General features: G+C 39.4%; 1 protein-coding gene across 6 annotated transcripts in view; it reads right to left on the bottom strand.

Moving 5' to 3' along the window:
- Positions 1-24,529, bottom strand: part of TNRC6C (trinucleotide repeat containing adaptor 6C) — a 611,446-nt gene that overhangs the window by 58,344 nt on the left and 528,573 nt on the right. For 5 of the 6 annotated variants that reach the window (XM_034789728.1, XM_034789729.1, XM_034789732.1 and 2 more), the window contains one exon: positions 4,708-7,308. In XM_034789728.1, the coding sequence (XP_034645619.1) occupies positions 4,708-7,308 (2,601 nt within the window). Of the gene's footprint in view, positions 1-4,707; positions 7,309-16,298; positions 16,535-24,529 lie in introns of those variants that run through there. The other variant, XM_034789733.1, reaches the window with a different exon arrangement.

The raw sequence follows: 24,529 nt of genomic DNA, 5'->3' as shown, positions 1-24,529 counted from the left end.
AATTGGTTAATTGTGAACCATTGATAACTACTCTGAGTAGTTTTCCAAACAGTTTTGCACCCATTTTATAGTAGGTTCCTCTAGGCAATATTTCCTACTTTGTTTATGAGAAGGTCTTGTGAGACAGTATCAAAAGCCTTACTAAAGTCAAGATGTATCACATCTACTGCTTCACCCCAATCTACAAGGCTTGTTACCCAGTCAAAGAAGGCTATTAGGGCATTAGCTTGGTTTGACATTATTTGTTCCTGACCAATCCATGTTGACTATTACTTATCACCTTATTTTCTTCTAGGTTCTTACAAAATGATGTCTCAATTATTTGTTCCTTTATCTTTCAGGGTACCGAAGTTAAGCTGACTGGTCTATAATTCCCTGAGTTATCCTCCACAAGTTCTCAAAGATAATCACTAATGGCTCAGAGATCTATTCAGCCAGTTCCTTAAGTATTCTAGGATGTATTTCATCAGGCCCTGCCGATCTGAAGAGATCTTACTTGTCTAAGTAAAAGGCAAAAGATTTATATGATCTGAAGAGAAACCAGAGTTCTTTTCCTATTTTAGCCTGATTCTATCCCCTTTACACTGATGTTTGCTTTGTCAGTTGTCCAATCACTGCTAACTTTTTTTGGTGAAAACAAACAAAAATGGCATTTAGCACTGTGGCCATTGCTGCATTTTCTGTTATTGTTTTTTCTTCTTCATTGAGTAATGGGCCTACCCTGTCCTTGGTCTTCCTCTTATTTCAAATGCATTTGTAAAATGTTTTCTTGTTACCCTTTATATCCCTAGCTAGTTTAATCTTGGTTTTGCCTTGCACTTTCTAATTTTGTGCCTTTACCGTATGTGTGTGTGTATATATATATATATATATACACACACACACACACACAGGGACAGTTTGCTCTTGTGCTCTTAATAATGTTTCTTTAAAAAACTATCAACTCTTCTGAACTCTCTTTTCCCTTAGATTTATTTCCTAAGGGATTTTACTTACCAATTCTCTGAGTTTGTGGAAGTCTGCCTTCTTGAAGTCCACTGCCTGTATTCTGCTGTTTTCCCACATACCAATCCTTAAAATCATGAATTCTATCATTTCATGATCACTTTCACCAAAGCTGCCTTTCACCTTCAAAATTCTCAACTAGTTCCTCCCTATTTGTTTGAATCGTACCTAAAATAGTGTCTTCCCTAGTCACTTTCTCCTCCTTCTATAATAAAAGTTGTATCCAATGCATTCCAAGAATTTGTCGGATAATCTGCGACCTGCTGTATTATTTCCCCAACAGATGTCTGGGTAGTTAAGTTGCCCATTACCACCAAGTCCCATGTTTTGGATGATTTTGTTAGTTATTTAAAAAAGCCTCATCGACCTCTTCTTCCTGGTTAGGTGATCTATAGTAGACATGTACCATGACATCACCCCCATTTTTTTACGCCTTTTAGCCATACTCAGAGACTTTTAACAGGTCTGCCTCCCACTATCTCAACCTCAGTGCAAACTTATTCAACTTTGATACACAAGGCAACACCTCCTCCCTTTTCTCCCTGCCTGTCCTTCCTGAACTATCTATACCCTTCTGTATCAATATCCCAGTCACGTGAATTATCCCACCAAGTTTGTGATGCCAATTATGTCAAAATCGTGATTATTCACTAGTATTTCTAGTTCTTCCTGTTTATCGCCCATAGTTCTTGCATTAGTATACAGATATCTAAGATATTTATTAAATTTTCCCTCTATAATTCCTCTTGCCTCTTCTTTGTTCCTGCTGCGATTGTAAGGATGAGATTAGTAAGGACAGTGACAATTATGAAAAGGAGTTACAAATGGTACCTTACCACCCACTGAAAGTTTGAAAAAATTAACTGACACTAATAAGCTTAAGAGTGTAATCAATAGCTAACCTGACATTTTTGAGAAGCTTTTCTTACATTCATTCTGCTAGTCAGCAAAATTCCTCTGAACTTCTTAACTTGTAGAAAAGTATTCTTCCTTTATCACAAACACTGGGAGATAAGTAAGGACTACTGGCCCAATTCTATTGGATATCTAAATTTCTAATTCATATTTTGTATCTGAGGAAATCGTACTCTGGATGCACAGCTTTCCAAATTGGCTATCAGAACCTAGTTCAAGCTAGTCTCAGTTATGATAACTGAGCATTGTTTGAGAAAAAAAATAGTAGCTAAGACGCTAAGGAAAGGATTACTTCCATGTCAGGCCCAGGAAGAATTATAAATGAGATTTCTGATGCTTGGATTTCAAAAGCAGAACAAAGAAAGGTGGGGGCTTTTCCACTGTCAAATACTAAAAGGTATCTAACCAGGACATCAAGCTAACCGAGCTGCAGGTTGTGGGAGTCATTTTCTGCCATGTTATAAATACAGATAGCATTTCAAAAAATCTGCAACTAAACTTCAACCAGACCTAGAGAGCTTTCTGTAATATCTGTACAGAAGTGAATGCTCTTAAGGTAAGTTTATGTCCCATCTCCCTTTCTTTGCACTACCAATAAAATATTGTTTCATTTAAGGAAAACTGAATTAAGTTTGGGGATTTATTTGGAAGAGTTACTGGAACCATGGCAAGTGAACAATGGAACCATGGCGAGTGAACAATGTTCTTTTCTTCTTAGGGAGACAAAGAAGTGGGGAACTGCCTTGATATAAAATAAGACACTGAAGACTCCAGTCTTTCTCCTGAAATAGTGACACAGCAGGGCAGACTAGAGCTAGTGTAGGCATAGGGACAGCTGAATAATCTAGGTTATCAGCTGTTGTTACATCTTGGTTTCCTTAAAAAAAAAAAAAAAAAAAAAAAGGTAGAAAACTGCAAGTACTGAGAATACTAGCCTCCCTAATTAAATTTCTGAATTCAGCAGCAGACCAGTAAAAAGGCAACTTCCCAATTGAGAGCAGACTAAGTATGATTTTAAGAGCCGGGGATTGAAGAGAAATTCCTTACCCTAAGACATGTGGGACATGTGATTTGGTAAATCTGCAAATACACTGCCTTAATTAATAAAAAGGCAGGCTACACCTGTTAACAAGTGCAAAGAGTGCAAGATTATAAACTCTTTTGCCCAGCTATGGAGCAATTAAAGTCAATACTTGCTGGATTCCTGCCTATGGTCTAGAGTTCATGATGCAAAAGGCTCACTTTCTTGATCTTTATGCTTATTCTCAAGGAAAATCTGATTCCAGGTACAAAACAGTTAACAAAAAATACTACTTTTTGCTAATTACTACTCTATGCCAAATATGTCTGCCATCAAAGGGTAATCACTACTACTAGTCAATGTACACAGCATAATTTTTGTTTATAATACTTAAGCCACTAATGTTCTACAAATCTAGCAACTAAAAAAAATATTAAGAACACTACAAGCATTACAAGACTGTACATATAAAAATGAAATATCTAATAAACTTTAATAGGCTCTGTAGCTATAGTTTCAATCCCTTTCTCTATGTCTAAGCTAATGCCTATCCCAACCCACAGAGGATGAAACAGTGGTTAGCATAAGTATTGCTGGGCTGGAGTCAATTTCTGAGTGAGAACATATCTACATTTTTATGGGCTGTGCCAGCTGAATCCTCCACCTCATTTTCCAGATGCTTTTCCTGTGCAGCAGACAACCAACGTAGACAAGTGAGTGCAGACTCTTTAGACATTCCATTCCCCCTTGCCTTCTTAGCTTAAAAGGCCTCAACTGGGCTGCTGAACCTGATGCAATGCTGAGTGCAGCTATGACAGCAGATCCTGCCATAATGATTTCTTGAAGGATCCCCTTCCCCACATCAGTTTCTTTTCACTCCTGGATCCTGCTGACCTATTCATGAATTTTACAGAGCTTCCCTCAGATCAGGTATCATAGGGGTAGCCGTGTTAGTCAGTATGCACAAAAACAACAAGGAGTCCGGTGGCACCTTAAAGGCCTGGTCCCCACTAACCTCCCACTTCGGACTAAGGTATGCAAATTCAGCTACGTTAATAACGTAGCTGAATTCAAAGTACCTTAGTCCGAACTTGCCGCGGGTCTAGACGCGGCAGGGAGGCTCCCCCGTCGATGCCATGTACTCCTCTCGCCGAGCTGGAGTACCGGCGTCGACGGCGAGCACTTCTGGGATCGATCCCAGAACATCGATTGCCTGCCGCCGGACCCAGAGGTAAGTGTAGACGTACCCAAAGACTAACAGATTTATCATCACTCCATGCATCTGAAATGGGTTTTTTACCAACGAAAGCTTATGCCCTAATAAATCTGTTAGGCTTTAAGGTGTCACCGGACTCCTCGTTGTTTCCCTCAGATCAGAAGTTTTCCAGGTGGAAAACCACGTCAACTGGGGGCTCTGCAGGTGACAATGTAATATCTTTTATTTTATTTTAGTAAAGACAACCCACACAATTGTATTATCCTAAACGTTTTTTTAAAAACTTACCTGAAAAACTGAACAAATTCTTAAATCACACTAAATTTAAATAAATAGGAAATGCCAAACAGACCTTATTTTATACTATTATTCACATTAATTAAAAACATTTGAAATCACTCCCCGTTATTATAACGTGCATGCATGTCTTAAAAGACAGAGATTGTGTGTGTGTGTGTGTGTGTGTGTGTGTGTGTGTGTGTGTGATAAAAGATTTATTTCCACTATATCCTACTTTGGTCTTAAAAAGAAAATGAAACTTGTTCCATACCTGGACCAAGCAGCGGGGACCGGTTCGGCTGGGCACTTGACTGGTGCGATGGCTGAGGTTCAACCATATTTGTGTTGATAATGGTGGTAGTAGTGGTGGTGTTGGTTGTGGTACTGCTCTGAATTACAGGGTTGTTTCTATCCCACATGTTTACAGTCTTGTTGTTGTTGTAGTTTGGATCGCCCCAAGCTGAGGTACCATCATCAATTTCCATCTTACGGCGAATGGATGGTGGAGAAGGCTCTTCCCAGCCAGTTGCCTCACTGCTATCTTTTTGTTTGGGTGGCACTGGCCCACCAACCCATCCTGACCCAGTCTGTTTAACAGAAGCTGCTCCTCCCCAGTTGCTCACACTGTTGTCCTGGGGTTTACTAGCCCAATTCTGTTGAGGGCTAGGTTTTAGAGATTCTCCCCAACTTGTACCTGTATTAGCCTTGGTGTTTGTGCCATTTCCCCATCCACTGGTCCCAGACCTTGTAGTATCATTCCAACCTGACCCTGATCTATTGTCAGCATCCCATCCAGATCCATTCTTCTTCCCCTCAGCCAAGTGTCCAGGTACAGATGATGACTCAGTCCAATCTCCACCTCCTGAAGTCCAGCCTGGATTTGATTTCTGTCCATCTCCCCAATTTTGAGATTTGGGTTTCTGAGGTTCACCCCATGTAGGTGATTTGTCCTCCTGATTTGCGGTCCCACTCCAAGCGTGGCCACTTTTGGCAGCAGTAGCAGCAGCAGCAGCATTGACAGCAGTAGAGCTAGCTGATTCTCCCCATCCCCCTGGGCCGTTTGGCGCTTTGTTGTTGTTGTCTCCCCAACCTGTATTTGTTGGAACAGATGAGGGTGGAGAGTTGACCCACCCAGATACTGAAGAGGTATTTGTACTGTTCATGATGGACCCATCATTCTTCCCCCCTGAGTTTGAAGACTGAGAAGCTGTACAACCCCAGGCCTCCGTTCCATTGTCATTCTTTCGTTCAGACCTTGGGGATTCTTCAAATTCCCAGGCAGTGTTTTGCTTTACAGGAGTCTGTCCCCAACCGGTATTGGACAGGACTCTTGGGTCAAGGTCATTCCTTGGCAACTGGACTTGCCCTTGGTCTATCACCCCTTTGTCTCTCCTTCTGGCCTCTCCTGCTCCTTCTCTCCCAGTGTTGCCCTCATTTTGACCTCCACCACTGTCATTACTTTCTTCACTAGCTGTGGTGACAGATGCTGCAGCTTTGGCCCAAGAGTTTATTTGTTCATTGCCCTGCTGCATGGCAGGATTCTGGCTGGTAACACTAGGGCTATCCCACCCTGCTGATCCTTTACCACTGATGTCACTATTGGAATGCTGATTTGGGGGCTTGCCCCATTCACCATTAACACCATTACTGGTGTTACGGTTGGGGTGGCCCCAAGCTCCAGAATGCATGCTACCAACGCTACTGTTGCCACTGCCCCTGCCCCATGCTAGTACCCCAGGACCAGCAGGAGGTCCTGAATCCCATGCACTTGCTCCATTTCCTTCCTTTTGCACAGCACTGCTGGATCCATTCTGTTTAGCACTTAATGCTGAGTTCACAGTGTCTCCATTCCCCTGACTGAACCCAGAATTGCTGTTTCCTGTGGCAGGATTACCTGGGGATATTCCCCATACTGAACTACCCATTCCTTCACCATTGCCCCCACTGACTTGAGAAACTGATGTTCCATTAGCACCAGGAAGGCCTTGCAGGTGGGGCGAGATGATGGCCCCCATACCAACAGCCATCCCCCAGTTTGGCAGTCCATTAGTCTGCATTGCATTGATAGGGTTTGGTGAAGAGTTCATGGGGTTAGTGTTATTTGGTCCATCAGTGTTAAGGTTCTGAGGTTGTACGCTGAAAGACACATTCTGAGAAGTGGACGTTTGTGGTTCTGTGCTCTCTTGCGGCAGCAAGTTTCCCCAAGCACCTAAGGTGCCTGTTGGGTTACCATTCTGGTTGCCCATATTCTGACCTATGGCACTGACTGGACTACAAATACTGGAAGGGTTGCCTGCTCCCACAGTTCCTTCATGTCCGAGTACAGGCCAGGCAGCTGGATTGGCATTAGGGTTAAGGTTAAGATTAATGCCAGCATTTGAGTTGGAAGCACCCCAGCAGTTTTGACTTCTACCATCTGCAATCATGTTGTCCATCTTTCCATCCCCACCACTGGCAGAGCAGTGAGCTAAGCCAGAGTTGGAGCCTGTGGCCACACCCCACACTCTGGCTGAGTTTCCATTACCATTTGCTCCACCAGCTCCAAGGGCACTCTGGTTAGAAGTGCTTTGGATGAGTGCTCCATTGGTGCCATTATTGCCATTAGTTTTCTTTGTATGTCCAGTGAAGTTGCCTTGGGCACTCCCTGTAGCCATGCTACTGTTCTCTGAGCCACAGTTGGAGGCAGAGTCAGTTTCTGTAGTACATTCTGAAGCAGATTCAGTCTCAGTTCCTGTAATGGAAGGCCACGCTTCCTTGTCAGTCCTGTCTATTATCACTTTATCCCAGCTGCAGTTGACTTCACTTCTGAAAGTGGGCTGCTGTCCCCAGTGGGAATTTTCATAATGGTCTCCCAAACTACTGTGACTAAGATCTGAAAAGGATTAAACAAGACTCAAAATTAGTCCGCCATTCAAATTCTGTTAAAATAACATCACTAAATACATTTTGTTTCTCAGTTATGATACCATACTTTCCATAAATTCCAAATTACACTGAAACCAAGAAAACACTATTTTTAAAAGATGTATATAAGACAATTTTACGCACCACAATAAGCACCTTACGTCTTTCTGTTTAAAAACATTTTTTCTATAAAAGGAGTTTGATCGTAAATTTATCTTCCACATTATCAAGTTCATATTTAACATGTTATATAAATTTTACAAATATTTTACACTAAAAAGTTTTATTTCAGAACTGACCAGAAGTTATAAATATTTTGCATCTTTTGGTATACTAGCAGAAACTGATAAATCAGCGAAAAACAAACAGATTAAAGACAAAAAATAGGTTATACTGAGGCACAGTATACTTGTACAGAATCCAAAAAGTAGATTTGGAAAAAAAAAAAAAAAAAAAAAAACACAACAAACTATTAGGATATCTAATCTACCTGCTTGGCAATGTAGGATGGTCTCTACAATAATAGGTTTTCTAGTGCTTTACCTGGTTTAATTTTAAAAGTCTCTTTTGACGGAGCTTCCAAAAATAAAACCTTAGAAATTTTAGGTCTCTAAGTCACAGTATCTCTGCACCAGAAATAAGCAATCCAAAAAAACCACATTTAAGAAAACTGTATCTGCACTCTGAAAATAACTGGAATACAATGTCAAGTGTTGATATTCTGTTAACATTTTAGATATTTTGACTCAGTTTTTTCCCCCTTCTTTTGGTGAAATATGGAAAAAGACGGTTCAACAAAAATTACTTTAAAAATTAAAATATTTCCTCGTAAAATATTCAGAGAGCTATTACTGATAAATATGTATGGTGTCAAAACACTAAATTCACTGCTCATTTACTTTTCTTTCATTGCTAAACTCCTCTATAAGAACCATACACAGAGAATATAGAACTATGATATTTTAAGGCAACTATAATATTAGTTTCTGAGCATGGCTATAACTAATATTTTTTGTAGCGCAAGATAAGTAGTTCTAAAGAACAGCCTGGTTATGTCACTCAGTAATACATATTAAATGGTAAGACTAGAACAAGCAATTTAGCTCTTAAATGATTTAGGTGGTACATTTTTAAACTTGCAATTACAGTCCAATTTGTCTAAAAAAACCAAAGAAAATAAACATTATCTTTGTACTTATCCTTAAAATGCAGCACCAGCCTTCTCAGCTCCCTGTCCTCTTGCCCCTTCCCCCCATGCTCCTCCAACATATAAGCTAACACAAAAATATAACCAAATCCTTCTGATGATCTGGCTCTTTACTAGAGTGCACTGAGTCAAACAACCTGAGAGAAGCCACAATTGGTCATGTTAAGAGGATCAAGCTTATTTCAAGTTGTAAAATCTTAGATACTGTTATCTATCTTGATTGTATTGTACAAAAGACATAATGAGTGCAATTATTCCCTTATATTTTCTCATGATAGGAATTTTACCCTGTACAGCTAGTGTGATCAGAGAGCTATGAATAGAGAAAACTTATAGGATAGTCTCTCTAAATTGTAGTTTGGATAGAGAGGGAAAAAAAATGTATGCATACATGCAAATGCTGAATGCTGGAAGTCTCAATTATTCTTTGCCTTTCCAACATACTTTACTTCTAAAACAGACTAAACGCTTTACAAGATAGACAATTCTATTGTCAACAATAAAAACAAACGAACAAATAAAAAAAAGGCTACCACCCCAAACAAGCCAACCAGTGCTGTATGTTTAGCCAGCTCTGTATAGCTGTGTACCCTATGTAAGTCAAGTTAAAACCAAGGATAATGCTGCAAAGGTAAACTACTAATAACAATTATGCTTGAGTGGATTTAAAACAAAAATAAAAAAAACCCCACAACTATGCAGCCAGAGTGAAATAGTCTCGTAACTGATAATAGCCAAGAAAGGGTCTCTTTCTAAAATCAGTGTACTATATAGGCCCATGTTTGTGTTTTTACATTTATATCATTACTATTCATTATAACCTCTAAAATATGTTTACTTCTAAGTTGCTAAATCTAAGGTTTGACCTTCTAGTATTAGGATACATGTTTTAATGTATTGAATCACCATGTAAAAAAGGAAATAAAGCAGTGATGTGTAACCTCTAAGTTGCAGTGATAAAATGAAACATGCTGCTGACTGAAACACCATTCACCAGTCAGAACATAGAGCAGTGGTCACCAACGGTCGACTGGTCGATCCTAGATGATCTCCCAGTCTATTGCGATCTCTGGTAGTATAGCGGGGCTGCCGCTAAGGCAGGCTCCCTGCCTGCCTCAGCCCCACGCTGCTTGTGGAAGTGGCCAGTGCAGCCCCGCAGTGGGGAGAAGTCTTCCTCCGTGCACTACTCCTGCCTGCAAGCACAGCCCCTGCAGCTCCCATTGGCTGGGAATGGGGAGCTGTAGCCAATAGGAGCTGCGGTGCTTACAGAGAAGGGCAGCAGACAGAGCCACGTGACACACACCCCCCCCCCAAGCGGCCGCAGGGGCGCATTGGCTCCTTCCGGGAGTGGCGCAGAGCTGGAGTAGGCAGCGAGCCTGCCTTAGTGGCAGCCACGCTACATCTCTGCCCGGGAGCCGCTGGAAGTAACTGCTGTCCGACAGGAGGCCACACCCCAACCCCCAGTCCTGAGCCAGCATCCAAAACCCCCTCCTACACCCCAACCCTGAGCCCCCTCCTGCACCTCACTCTGCCCCAGCCCCGACCACCCTTCCAGAGTCAGCACCCCCCATCTCCTCCTGTACCCCAACCCCCTGACCCAGACCTGATCCCCCTCCCAGAGTTTGCACCCCTCACCCTCTCCTGCACCCCAACCCCCTGACCCAGGCTCAGCCCAGAGCCCCCTCCCACACTATGAACCCCTCAGCCCCAGAGCCCGAACCCCAACCTCCTACCCCAGCCCAGAGAAAGGTAGTGAGGGTGTGGGAGAGAGAGTGATGGAGGGGTGTGTGTGGAGTGAGTGGAGTGGGGCTTTGGGGAAGGGGCGGGGTAGATCCTGGGTTGCCGTTAAATTCAGAAAGTGATCTTGGGCGTAAACAGGTTGGAGACCACTGGTATAGAGTGATTACAGAGTCAATGGAGAATGCCAAATGCTCTATCAGTAAATACCATTCTGCCTAGCAACCTTTTAATACATGCTTACACCTTATCAAGTATACATAGACGGAAAAAGGTTTACACAGTAGTTAGACAACTGAAATGATCATTTCCTTTTTGAATAAACCACTGCCATTGATTCACTTCTATGCTCATGATCATACAGTCAATTTAATAAAAGGCAAAAGATTTACTATATAACTCTTTCCACCACCTGTCACAAAAACAAAGAAAAATGCTGCTGTAGAATTTATTAGTTTGATTTAAAGTTTTTTTTTTTTAAATATTTTGACATGTGATGTTGACAATGTGTGTTTTAACAGTTCTAAAGCTTAAACTTTTTGAATTTCAATGTCTATGATCATTAAATTGTCTGACACTTCCCCCGTTTGACCAACTGATAATTTTCTGTGAAAATTTAAATAGATAAGAATTGAAACAAAAAATGCTTAAAACCCATAATTTGGTGCAATCATGAAAATTGAAATTGATAAAAAACTAAAAAAATGCTTATAAATAAACGCTGGTATTATCTGTTGAAATTATAAAAATAAAAATCAAATTCTGCCAAGCACAAATATGAGTCACTAATGTAATACAGTTGTGAAAAAGGCCAATATAATTCTGGGGTGTATTAACAGGAGTGTCATATGAAAGAGACGCGAGATAACTGTTCCGCTCTATTTGCTAATGAAGCCTCATCTGGAATACTGTATCCAGTTTTGGGTGCCATGCTTTAAGAAAGATGTGGGCAAATTGGAGAGACTCCAGAGGAGAGTAACAAAAATGATGAAAACTTTATAGAACATGACCTATGAGGAACAGTTAAAAAAACTCAGTATGTTCAGTCTTGAGAAAAGACTGAGGGTGAACCTAATAATAGTCTTCATATATGTTAAAGACTGTTATAGAGGACAGTTATCAATTGTTTTGCATGTCCACTGAAGGTAGGACAAGTAGTGGTGGCTTAATCTGCAGCAAGGGAGATTAGGTTAGACATTAGGAAAAACTTTCTAACTATAAGACTAGTTAAGTACTGGAACAGGTTACCAAGGGAGCTGGTGTAATCCCCGTCACTGGAGGTTTTTAAGAACAGATTAGACAAACATCTGTCAGGGATGGTCTAGGTATACTTGGTCCTGCGCCTCAGCATGGAGTTCGGTGTGTGTTTGTGTGGGGGAGGGGGAGGAGAGAGTGGGAAAATGGACTAGATAACCTTTTCAGGTTCCTTCCATAAATATATTTCTATGATTTTATGATTCTTTATGATGGAGATATTCCTAAAACAGGCTCTGGAGATTGCCTGGCACCTGGTTAAATGTGTCCCAAAACTGTCAGGCACTGTGAGACCCACATGACAAAAGTAGGTTTGTATATAGTTTTACCAGATTTTCTAATCTGAGCACAGAGAGAATTCAGGGGAGGGGAGGAAAAAAAGAATATCTTCAAACAGCACAATCTCGGGTTCTTTATGTAAAAGCCTGTTTGATATTATTTAGATACTGTTAATTGCTAAGAGCTCGTAATATCTGGATTATGAAACCTAGTTTGTCTTGGAAATATTTGCTACGGAACGTTTAGGAGGGGCTGACAGCTTTGTTCAAATGTAAGTCCAAAGCCACCTTAAACAGGAATTCGGGGTGTAAATATAGTACGTTATCCTCCAGAAAATATCATCATCAGGAAGTTTAGCCATCATGGTTTGGTTCTCACTGACTTTTCAGTTATTTTCTAGCCATTTAAAATGCAATCTTCAGTGGTAGGGAATTAAAAACACAAACATTCTCACACGTAGGTGGTGGCTCACAAATAGGTGTAAAGACTTTTTATTAGTCCTTTTAATAATTTCTTTAACTTACAATGGTGAAAGACTGAGGCTTGTCTGTAACTGAAGGATGGAACACTGATATAGCTGCCAGATGGCCTTGCTACTTTCCTATGCCACTTCAAGACCCTGCTCTTCCTTGTAGAAAGTTTGACTTTGCTAAGCAATTTGTTGAGCTTCCTGTGCACAATCCAAACAAGAGCTTAACAAGAAGCCACTTTCCATACAGATTTGCATAGAAATTTCAGCTCTGAGTTAACAATGTAAACATAGTCTTACAACAGAAGAGACAAGAGTTGATAGTTGTCTGTATTTCTTCTAACTGGACTGAGAATCAGATTTGGCGAACTCCAGGTTGGGATTACCAAAATCACAATGGATCTCTGTCCTTGTTAGCAAAAGTACTGGAATGAAGACATACAGGTACTCTAGAGTCTGGAGGAAGATTGTGAAGGATCACCAGATAGACCTCATCTCCTTGAGTTCATCCAGAGTACCATCTGCCTTTGAAATGTAGTAGTAAAGGATTTCAAAAAGTAGCTCCACTACTCTGGACCAGACCTTATGGGAAATGCCAGAACACGTTAACTGTGAAGACTGACACAGAACACCCACAGAATGAATGCATAAAATGCAATCATTTGGATCACACACACGCTGGAGTCCACCATCAGGGATATTTACATCACAACACAGAGAAAGAGCCAAACTGATTAGAACAAATGTCAGAATGGACTAGATCTGCCTAATCTGCAAAACAAATGCAAAAGCTTTACTATGAATTCTATTAATCTTTTAAAATATAAAATAGTATTCTTTTTATAAAAAGACCAAAAATAATCTAGCTACATTACTGAAAGCCACATAATAAAGAGGGGAGTGGCAGTTTCGATCTCAATGCCACATTAGTCAGTATTTTATTATTTTGTAAGTATTTATATTAGGATAACTTCTAAAAGCCCCAAATCAGGATTGGGGCCCCATTTTGCTGGGTACTGTACAAATACAGAAAGGAGACAATCCCTGCACTAAAGGGTTTACAATCTAAAGACAAACAAAGGGTATAGTTCTTCATAAGCATTGCCAAAGTTTGTTTTAAAAAATAAAACTGTTAGACTCAAAAGTGAAAACAACATTACAAAATTTAATATTGGAAAATCAATTACTATTTCATTTATCTGCTTTCAGGATTCCATATTTACCCCACAAACTGATGACAAACACTTAAAGCAAGGGGAACAGGAAACCAGTCTGCTTTAGGAATCTGATGTCCAGGAGTCCTGTGCAGGAAACAGACTAGTTTGAGCATCAGTCTTGATAGGTCTTTGAAGATGGAACAGATTTTTAAACATTGCTGTGTGTTTGTTAAGTCTAGATATGCATCCTGTTCACAATATAGTTCATTTGAAAAGTAAAATTTAATACATAGTCAATCAGAAAGGAAAAATTCTACTATAACACAGTTACTGTGGAATTGTATAATACGTTTGATCTGGTAAGTTCAAATGCTTTCCACACTTAGTTTCACAACTATCCTGTTAGTATTATACCCATTTCACAGATGAGGAAAAAAAACTGAGGCACACAGAGATTAACCTACTCAAGGTCACACAGCAAAGGAGCTGTCAAGATGAGACTAAATCTTACAAATGACCATAGAAGGAAGGAAAATAAAATAAAGTCACAGAGCTTAAGGCCAGAAGGGCTAGTCTGACCTCCTATACATCAGAGGCCAGCAACACCATCCAGCACCCACACACTAAACACAACAATCAAAATGAGATCAAATAAAGGAAATGATCTTAAGGAGGCAAATAATTTTAGCTATATATTTCAGACAGATGTAATTTAATAGCTACTATGTTGTACACTAAATTCATCCATCAGTATTTCACGTTTGGGAACAATTTAAAATTGAGGTTCTCATTTCTTGGTGGACATTTCCATATTCCACAAAACCACCTGCAAAATGGCACCAGGAGCAGTTTCTGCTCAGAAACAGCCCAGGACTGGAAATAGCAGGCATTTTGCTGTTCAGGATTAATGGTTCACTACGAAAGCTGAATGGAGAAAGCTTGAGGACAGCCTACCTCCAACATGCATAGCTTTAAGCAGTGTCACCAATAATCACTAATAATTTAGTCCCTCCCTCACAAAGAGTATAAGACAGCCAACATTTTTTATCATTAAGAAATAAGGTGAAATATACTTTTAAAACTTTGATTTAGTTACTCATTCAAAATAGAAGCCAATTTTTTTTTTGCTCCAACAGCCCATAATTAGCTTGAACAATTCAAATATTAGTTTTGAGTTTGGCAGCACCATCAAAAGTAAACAGATAACAAATATGAACTTTGAGAAGAGCAAGAAATGAAGAAAAGCTTCTTTATCCATAAACTCATATTAACAAACAGAACACTCATTCTATATATCATGCAGTCTACTCAAAAGTTATAACCCCTCCAGTGATATCCAGTGGTTTACATAAACTATTTCTTTTCAGCTTTGCATTCTATTCTAGAAAAAAATAATGTACACTATCCATATCTCCCAAATTTCAATTTGATCACTGCACAGAGTTCAAACTAATTACACCTAATAAGTTTCAACCATAATGAAAGAGTCAACTGATTTACAAAATCATACTGGAGGGGGCAGAGGGGAATTGAATGAAATGTCAGAGACTGGGTCAGATTCTTGATAGATGCACAGATTTAAAAAAGAAAAACATTGAAAAGCTCAAGTTCATTTATAAAGCCTCTCTCCCCCTTAGCAAAAAACAAAAACAAAACAAAACCTTTAAAAATAAAAACAAAACCTCCTCTTGTTACAAGAAAATCTTACTCTAGGTTTTAATTCTTTTTTCAGCCAACATAATAAAAACCTCAATTAATTGGTTAATTTTGTGAGCAATGACTAAAGCCAGTGACATCAGTCCTGCTGAGGATTTTAAATCACAGTACTAATCAGATAAAGTTTATGTATCCTGATCAGGCAAGTCAAAAAAGGACAACTACTTCTCTCCCAAAATAAGAAGTAACTCACTGTAGTGATTCAACTGGACATCTTAATGGAATTCTAAAAGCATTACAATAAATGTTAATAAAATAAATAGGACTTGCCAGAAAGGCATTTAAAAGCTTAGCTCCAATGTAGTCTAATTTTTATACAACAAAAATTTGAGTCGAAACATTCATTTTAAAGAATAAGATGCAGCATGAAGTAAGAAAAAAATCTCAATTCAAGTACTACTAGTTGGACTGTCAGATATGTTTAACAACATTAGCAGATTTTGTCTAATTTCATCAATCCTTATGTTCTGGGGTCCGGGCAAATTTAAAACTGCTGTACGTTTGAAGGCGCTCAAGAAGCCAATTTACAACTATTCTCAGATTTAAAGTCCCAAGATGAATTCTTGAAAGTATTGTGTCCAAAATTTCTTCCAAAGAACAGTGACTGTATAAATGCTTGAACTGTCAGGCTGTGCTAGAAAAACATGAAGTGTGGGAAGATAATTAAGATATAAGAGAATTCAATAGAACAATTTAAACAAAAACAAAATTAAGTAACCAAGTGGAAAAGCCTGTTAATCTAGTTTAATTTTCTGCACCATGATATTAAAATGTAGCTTGTTTCCTCCGATGCAATAGCCTTTAAAATGCATCAAGAAAAACAAGCAGAATAAAGAGCATTCTTCATTATTAGTGGGGATTCCACTAAATGCTAACTCTCTAAAACAAAAACAATAGTAAATAATGACAAATAATTCAATTTTCTGCTCAGTGCAGCATATCTTTAGCAAACAGCTCTTTCTGCGAGGACGCCATTTTATCAAACCTGAAATGCAGCCAAAAGCTTAGGACGCTGTGCTGCTGCTCTGTCTCTGAAATGTTATGTAATAAATTGATTTAACAGAAGCAGATGCTATTTGCGCAGGGGTTTTTGTGGAGGCTTTTTTTGCTCTAAAAGGGGCTGATGGGTAATGAAATACCTGAGGAAAGGTGCCGCCCAACCATCCTAGGAGACGCTACATTGTGTGCAGAGCTGTCTCTATTCCTTCATCTATGTTCGCCTGGGCTCTCGGCTTCAATATGTCGGCTGTGTACAGTGTGAGCCTCATCCTGTAGAGCTGCCAAGAAAATCTCTCGGTGCAAGCGTGCGTCCAGACAACCTGCAAGCTCACTCGGGCCTTACTTGCGCTGGCTTTGGAAATGCCCTTTCCACACAGGGAACTCCCCCCCGGCCCCTGGCAATCTCCAGCCCCTTTAACTCTGGGTTAAGGAATCAACAGACTAGGATTTTTAATCTTTGATTATCTAATTGCAGCTGACACTAAACCGATCTTCCTTCCTCTTTAAATTCTTTCAACTGTCACAAAACATTTTCACTTCAGGACCTAGCTACAATTAGCACTGTAGCTGCTTTTCTTCTGTTTTTTGAAAGTCAGCCAAAAGAACAACCGCATATTGCTGATTGGCTGCATGCAAATACATTCCTGCCTCCTTTATGTCTTCCTCCTTCCCACTCCCTCTATGACAACGGCTCTAGACATTTGGCATACCAACAGTAGCTGTAATATTCGAAGCAAGTCCCATATGTAAATTGGCAAGCTGCCAAATTCTTAATTACTTTCCTGCCTCTATCTAAAAAAAGATCTAAGCAACAAACATGAGAGCATATTAATCAAAGCCTCTGTTTATAAACGTACAGCACAGCAGTCCAAAACAATACATCAGACTGAGATGCTTCTTGCCTTGCTTGCTATGCAGAAGAAGAAAAAATTCTTTAATAATTGCAGGCTGGAGACCACTAGTTATCTTGCAGACTTGCGAACATATACAGTGTGAACAAAAATAAACATGATGATCTGACATTTTCAAGACCTAAACCGTATCATGAGTTTATTAATACGTATGTACCGTAGCTTATATTAATGCATAGGTACAAAAGCTTTAACAGGTGCATATTCACCTTCCCCCCATTCCAATATTTTTAATGCATTGTCTTTGCAATTACTTTCCTTCCTCACTTTCCTCCTCTCCCTCTCCTCTGCCTGAAATACAAACTAATTTTATATTAAATTCAACATGTTTTAAGTCTGCAGTTACAATTCTTGTCAGACTTTTATCTGAGCTGTCTTATCCATTAAATTAGATTGCACATCATTGATGCCTCTTTGAAGGTTTGGTTGCATTCTGAGAATTGCTACCGCTCTAACATGTCAGTACAATCACCACTTTCAAATTTGTGGGTGAAGTTATTAGTCTCACTTAATAAACATTCTTGAAAGTGCTCAATTTTTTTTTTTATTTGAAGACATTTACTCTCCATTTGTTTGCAATAACCTCAGAATCCTGAATAGGCACAACTTAAATCTAAGTAAGTTAGAAGCCTGAAAATAAAATTTCAACTCTGACCGTGCCTTTTCAATTTGGAAAAAGCCCACTATTTTGAATGGAACCATAGCTGGCATGAATGTTGTGTCCATTTTACAGCACCTTTCATGTAAGAATATCTGTGTGAACTCAGTTATGTGAGTGCACTTTTGATTCGTTTTAATGCAGAACCAGCAAAGAATATACAACCCTGTTTGCATGAGTTCCACAAACATAGCGGCTTCGTTTTGTTTTTAAATATGGTAGATTGTAAGAAAAAATATTTATAATAGAGTACTTTCTCTCCCTCAGATTAGGACCACAGATGTTTACCTCCAGCTGACAGTCAACAGGATAGGTTTACTGGACAGAGGTAAATGGGAAATCTGAGGGTGGGAAGCTAGGGAAAGATTGGGGCCTCTAAGGAGGCTGCAGAAGCAACATCCTGGTTAAAAGCACAGTTTCCATTTCATCTGCTGCTGGGATTTCTACCGGAGTGCTGTCCCTGGACCAAACTTGTGGGCTTAATTTTTATCAGCCTCTAGTTCGGGGGGGGGGGGGGGGTGTGTGTGTCAAACTACGGCCCACGGCCTGCTTCTGGCCCATCAGATGTTTTTATCCAGCCCTCGAGCTCTGCCGGGGAGTGGGGTCAGGAGCTTGCCCCGCTCTGCCAGGCGCTCCCCAGCCCCCGAATGCAATTCCCTTGATGAGCACCATCTTCCGGCACGCAGAGCCACACTGCGCAGGTGGAACTTCGCCGTGCTGTGTCCGGGATTGGAATCCTGCTCCTACGCGGCAGCCCTCCACCCCCCGCCAACGCAGCAGTGCACCCAATCCCATCCCAGTCTCCTGTGTCCCCACCCTCGAGAGCCTCGAAACTGCCAAGGGGCCGCAACCGTCCCAGCTAGGGCACTCTGCCTGTGGCGGTGCCTGGTACGGCTGCCTTGGAGTCACTACCAGCAGGGCCCCAAGGAGCCCCCGACCCCCACCCCACAAGTCCCTCCTCTCCCCACTTTGATAACATCCCTTATAGAGCCCCCCCCCATGCTACACCCCATAGAGTTCCCCTCCCCCACCGGGTATTCATGGTCCGCCATACAATTTCCATACCCAGATGCAGCCCTCAAGCCAAAAAGTTTGCCCACCCCGATCTAGTTGCAGGAGGAAAGCAGGAGCTTTCTCACTCTTCCTGTTCCTGAAGAACCTTGATGTGGTGATTATAAAGGTTCTCCAACTAATATACCCGCTCCCCCAGCCTCCTAGGTACAGCAAGGTGGGGAGAGAAAGTTATTCAACATTTCACTCATCTCTGGTTTTGGATCATCCAGTGAATATCTCCAGTGCCTGGCAAAGGTTATTAACTTAATAGATTTATGCTATGGCTACACTACAGAACTTACCGCAATGCAACTGCACTGATGCAGCTTTCTCACTGCAGTGCTGCTGGTGCAGATGCTCTAAGCCAATAAGAGAGAGCTCTCCCTAGACTCAATTACTCCAGCCCCTGTGAGCATCGGTAGCTATGTTGGCAGGAGAAGCTCTCCCGCTGACACACCGCTGTCCACACTGGTGCTTAGGTTGATGTAACTTATGTCACTCAGGGGGGTGGGTTTATTCACACCCCAAGTGACATAGCTTATACTGACCTAGGCTATGTACACACTACAGCTTAAGTTCTGCTAGGTGTCTGGTACATTTTTCCAGCTCTGCTGTCTGATGTTAAACGCCCTGTAAAAAACAGAGAAATTCTTTCCAAAAATTACTTTGCTGGTGTGTTTTACAACTGCAGTAATTTTTAATTTAAAATGCTCATGGTTTTCTCTACATTGAGGTTGTCATTTCTAACTATCGTCAAAACAACCATATGTTGGAATTTTTAAAATATGGCATGAAAAAGTAAATCCTTAATCAGCAACACTCATGAAAAAAACATCCAACCAATTCTGAATCTTTCTTGCTTAAGAGGTCATGTGTTACTACTTCTTGTTACATGAAATCCAAATCTTGTTTTTGCAATATCATCTCCATAGTAAAAGAACATTAGGAACAGGAGGATTGAGACTTCAAGTTAGGAATGAGCAGCCAGAAAACATCAACTTCTAACCAAGACGGATCTGCTCTGCTAATGTATCTAGAAATCAAAAAAGCAGGAGAAAAATATATATATGTGAACTGGTCTTAACACAGAATGTTTCTGAATGTCCACCAGAAGGCACCAACACGTCTAACATTTTCATTCTATTCCTTAGATTTCCCTTTACAATGGGGTTAGATGAAATTTTCCTTACTTGTGAAAATTCCTTTTTTAAAATTGGGCTTTTCCAAGAGAAATTACCAATGCTTTTGATGAGTTTTATTTACAAAGAGCATACACCATGTAAGTGTAATCGTACCTGTTTCGCTCATTCTATGGTTGTTTCTTCTAAACACAGCACTTGGGAAGTCTTACAATAGGGACATTATTTTGTAATCTGTACTACACAACTTCCACACACAGCAACTTTTAAAGTGTGTTCTGAAACCAAGTGTGAAGTGATTTCCTATCTGAGCCCCCCCTCCAATGAATGTCTCCAACGCTACATAAGTAATGTCTTCATGTCCCAGATGTTTGGGAACATGTAATATGGTGACAAGGCAGTTAGATGTTCAACTTAAGTTTGCGTGACTTCACAAAGGTCTCTCTCATCACTAAGATAAGCCACCTTCATGCATATCTTCTACAGAAGTGCAAAAAGTGCTTAATTATTGCCATTCTTGCTCTGCCAGCAAGCGTCACCGTTCACTTAACAGGCAAGACCTGTGTTTGAAGAGTTTAACAAAAGAAGACTTTTTTAAATTTAAACTCTAATGGAAAAATAGTATTTATCAAGCAGGGACTAACGATCTTATGCTGTCCAGTATGTATATGAGTCTTATGCTCACCATGGCAACAAGCCTGTCAGTCATCATCAAAATGCATGCTGTGTGCAGTAGTTATCATTAACAGTCAACCTTTACCTATCATGATAAACAGCACAACTTGTAGATGGTGACATCATGTAGTTTGAAAACCTTTGCCTCCACATTTTAATAAAAAGGGGGCAATACCTACGTGCACAGAGAAATATGAGCTGACAACAAATGGCATTTTCATAGCATGCTCTTTCAAAGCTACTGCCAGAATGGCAACAGGTTATAGGAATCTCTGCATGAAGGCAGCTAAAAAGCCAGGTTACTATATTTGCTGCAAGCAGTTATCGGCAGATGCATGTTTCCTTTAAAGGAGTACATATCTATTTAATCTATTCTTTACTCTAAGTAAAAGCACAGATTTGGGACCCTGATAGCTGATTTTCATAGTCACTGTACTACCAGATAATACAATGGGGGGAAGGATAGCTCAGTGGTTTGAGCATTGGCCTGCTAAACACAGGGTTGTGAGTTCAATTCTTGAGGGGACCACTTAGGGATCTGGGGCAAAATCAGTATGTGGTCCTGCTAGTGAAGGCAGGGGGCTGGACTCGATGACCTTTCAAGGTCCCTTCCAGTTCTAGGAGATAGGATATCTCCATTTATTAAATGCTTCTAAGACTTTCTATTTTAAAACTATTACTTTTTAAATTGGCATGCTTAGTCTAATACACCCCTATTAATGATTAATTGCAAATTAGCAAATATTTTCTGAACTAATTAATTGTTTTTAAAAATCTATTGGAATGTATTTTAATCTACAGACTAATTTTCAGCCTATATCAATTTAAAATAACACATTACAGTGATTTTGAAAGGTTTAGTTTCTGAAAGTTAATTTCTAGAAGTTTACCTTTTTACTGAAAGCTCTTTACAACAAAAACTATTTCTGTTCATTGTAGAGCACTAAGCACACTATCCACATTAAAGAAATTAATTAGTAATAATAGTGACAGAAGTACTTCCATTAGGAAATTTTATTTAGAAGTCCATTTTTCCTATAGCTGGCCATCATATCTGGTTTTCAGTCCATATAGACATGATCTGGTGTCAACTTAATCCACTGAAACAGATTTGCTGTCATTTCTCCTAATACTTTCTCTTCATTTAGTTAGACTTAAAACTTTTTTGGTTTCACTAACTTAAATAGATAAATATTTCTGAAGTTCTAAAAATCATAATAATCCATGAACGCGAAGGAAGATTTCTAGCATGATCATTCCTTCATCTTTTGGTGCAGGCAAATTCTATAGGAAGCACAATAAGCACAAAGGGTAAAAATTTCAAAAGCACCTAAGTGGCTTATGCACCTAAATCCCTGTCAAAAGGCCTGAATAGGTACCACACTGGTGCTCCCACTCAAGATGCTTCACTGTTTCCGTCCTTCCCCACATTAGAGAAAAAGAGCCATAAGAAAAATCATCAACCTGAACTCATCTCGGGGGTTGTCAGCATTAACAGGTTGCCTAAGCAGTCCAAACAGTACCTGCTGGCTCCCCACCTTCTCATTGACTCTGTTTTTTTTCTTTATATCATTTACCCAATTTCTTCTTGCATTAATGAGCTAACCTGATCAAGTAATTAGTAGCCTTTGATTAATATACCTGTTCAGCTAATGTGTGCATTTGGGCTATAGTCATTCAACTTATGAACTAAACCAGTGATACTCAGACTGAGGCTTGGGAGACACAAGTGACTCTTTGCAGTGTCTCCTGTGGCTTTTTGAAGCACACGATAACACTGTGTGATTTAATTATTAACCAATCTAAGTTATTAGCCAATCAGGATGCTTTTACTATGTTATTAACCAACTGTAGTTGATAAAATAATACTTGGTCAGTCATTTTGCTGAAATATAGATATAGATATATAGGTAGAAGAAAACAACACAACAAAAACCCAGGCAGACTCTTAAAGTACAGTAGAACCTCAGCATTACGAACACCTTCGGAATGGAGGTTGTTCGTAACTCTGAAATGTTTGTAACACTGAACAAAGCATTATGGTTGTTCTTTCAAAAGTTTACAACTGAACATTAATTTAATACAGCTTTGAAACTTTACTATGCAGAAGAAAAATGCTGCTTTTAGCCATCTTAATTTTTTTTTTTTTTTTAAAGGAGATATCCCATCTCCTAGAACTGGAAGGGACCTTGAAAGGTCATTGAGTCCAGCCCCCTGCCTTCACTAGCAGGACCAAGTACTGATTTTGCCCCAGATCCCTAAGTGGCCCCCTCAAGGATTGAACTCACAACCCTGGGTTTTAGCAGGCCAATGCTCAAACCACTGAGCTATCCCTCCCCCCCATTAAAATTAAATTAATTTAAATTTAATTTAAATTAAACAAGCACAGAAAATTTCTTTACCTTGTCAAATCTTTTTTTTTTTTTTTTTTTTCCCCCAGTAGTTTACACTTAACACAGCACTGTTCTGTATTTGCTTCTCCTCCCCCTCCTTCCATCTCACTGCTGCCGGATTGCATACTTTTGGTTCCAAATGAGGTGTGTGGTTACCCGGCCAGTTTGTAACTTTGAGGTTCTATTGTACTTGACCATCCTGTCACAGTCTTATTCAAAGTCAATGGGACTAAGGTACTTTTGGAAACTTTACCCAAAGACTACTGGTATCAGTTGGTTAATGAAAACTGAACTTTACTTTTTTTCTTTTTATACTAACTGCATAGTATCAGACTTGGTCCCACTAATATGAAAACTTTATTACTTAACCATATTATGGATGACATGTGTGCACTGATTCAATACACACATAACTGTTAAGCTTTAGTAGCTGAAGCAGTATAATAAATATCACACAAAACTGCATTAATAAAATGATTTTCTATTTAAAGTGTAATTCAAATGTAAGCAGCATGTGAACACTCATCTTTTCATCTAAACCTTATGTTGTCAAATTTATAGAAAATGCCTATTATTTAATGATCCAGCTATCCTATTACATTGCAAGGTAGTAACACTATGACCTACATATATCCAAAAAGGAATGGCTAATCAGTGATATGAAAACTGATCATTTTGCTAAATGTTCTATTCCGTCTTTAAAAAAATAAATCAGGTATTTGCTATAAAAAGGTTTAATCTTTACATAACTAATAAGATATTGCAGATCCCTGTGCTAGCTAAATAATAGTAGAATGCGAGTTCCTTTTATTTCAGGATCAATCGCGATTATATAATACTGCATGTCTTAAAATTATTTCATAACTTACTTAAAAAAACCCCCAAAATTAAAGACCACTCCACTATGCTTAAAGTCCTTCTTACTTAGGGTCTCTATCTATAATCCATATTTGCTCTTTCTGGCGGCCAAGAGGTAAACATTAATCTGATTCCTGTATGAAATCCATTCTGGATAATTTTTGTTAGTTATCAGCTAGCTAGTATCAAATCAAATGCCAACTTACACCCATTACAAACAACTTTTGTCACTTCATTTCAGTGTTCCAACTGTCTTTGAATATAACCATTAAAACTCACAGGCAATTATAAATCTGACAACCTGATGGTTCCTCCTACCCCATTAATTTTGTTTACTGACTTTTTTTAACAAAGCACTTAGTTAAAATAAAGAACATGTAGGTGAACTTTTGTAATAGACAATTTGCTAAATTTGTTTTAGCACGAGGAAGACTGCAGTTAACATCCTGCTCCTGCAAGCATTTTATTTAAATACACTTTGATGCAAGTTGCAAAATAATCCTAAATAAAGTTGCGGCAAAGCCAAATTGAATAAGATATATATTTAATAATCACTTTGAATAACAAAGATATTATTTATCTTAAATTCAAACAGGTTTACTTTGGTGTGAACATATAACAGAGAGACTACTACTTCTGACAGTTCAGTTTCCTCCACAACATTTTAGAGCAATATCTGAAAAA

The sequence above is a fragment of the Trachemys scripta genome, chromosome 14 (genome assembly GCF_013100865.1).
Source record: "Trachemys scripta elegans isolate TJP31775 chromosome 14, CAS_Tse_1.0, whole genome shotgun sequence".
NCBI classification, from domain to species: Eukaryota; Metazoa; Chordata; order Testudines; family Emydidae; genus Trachemys; species Trachemys scripta.
Note: the sequence above shows the minus strand (reverse complement) of the source record. Positions and strands in the feature narration are given on the sequence as shown.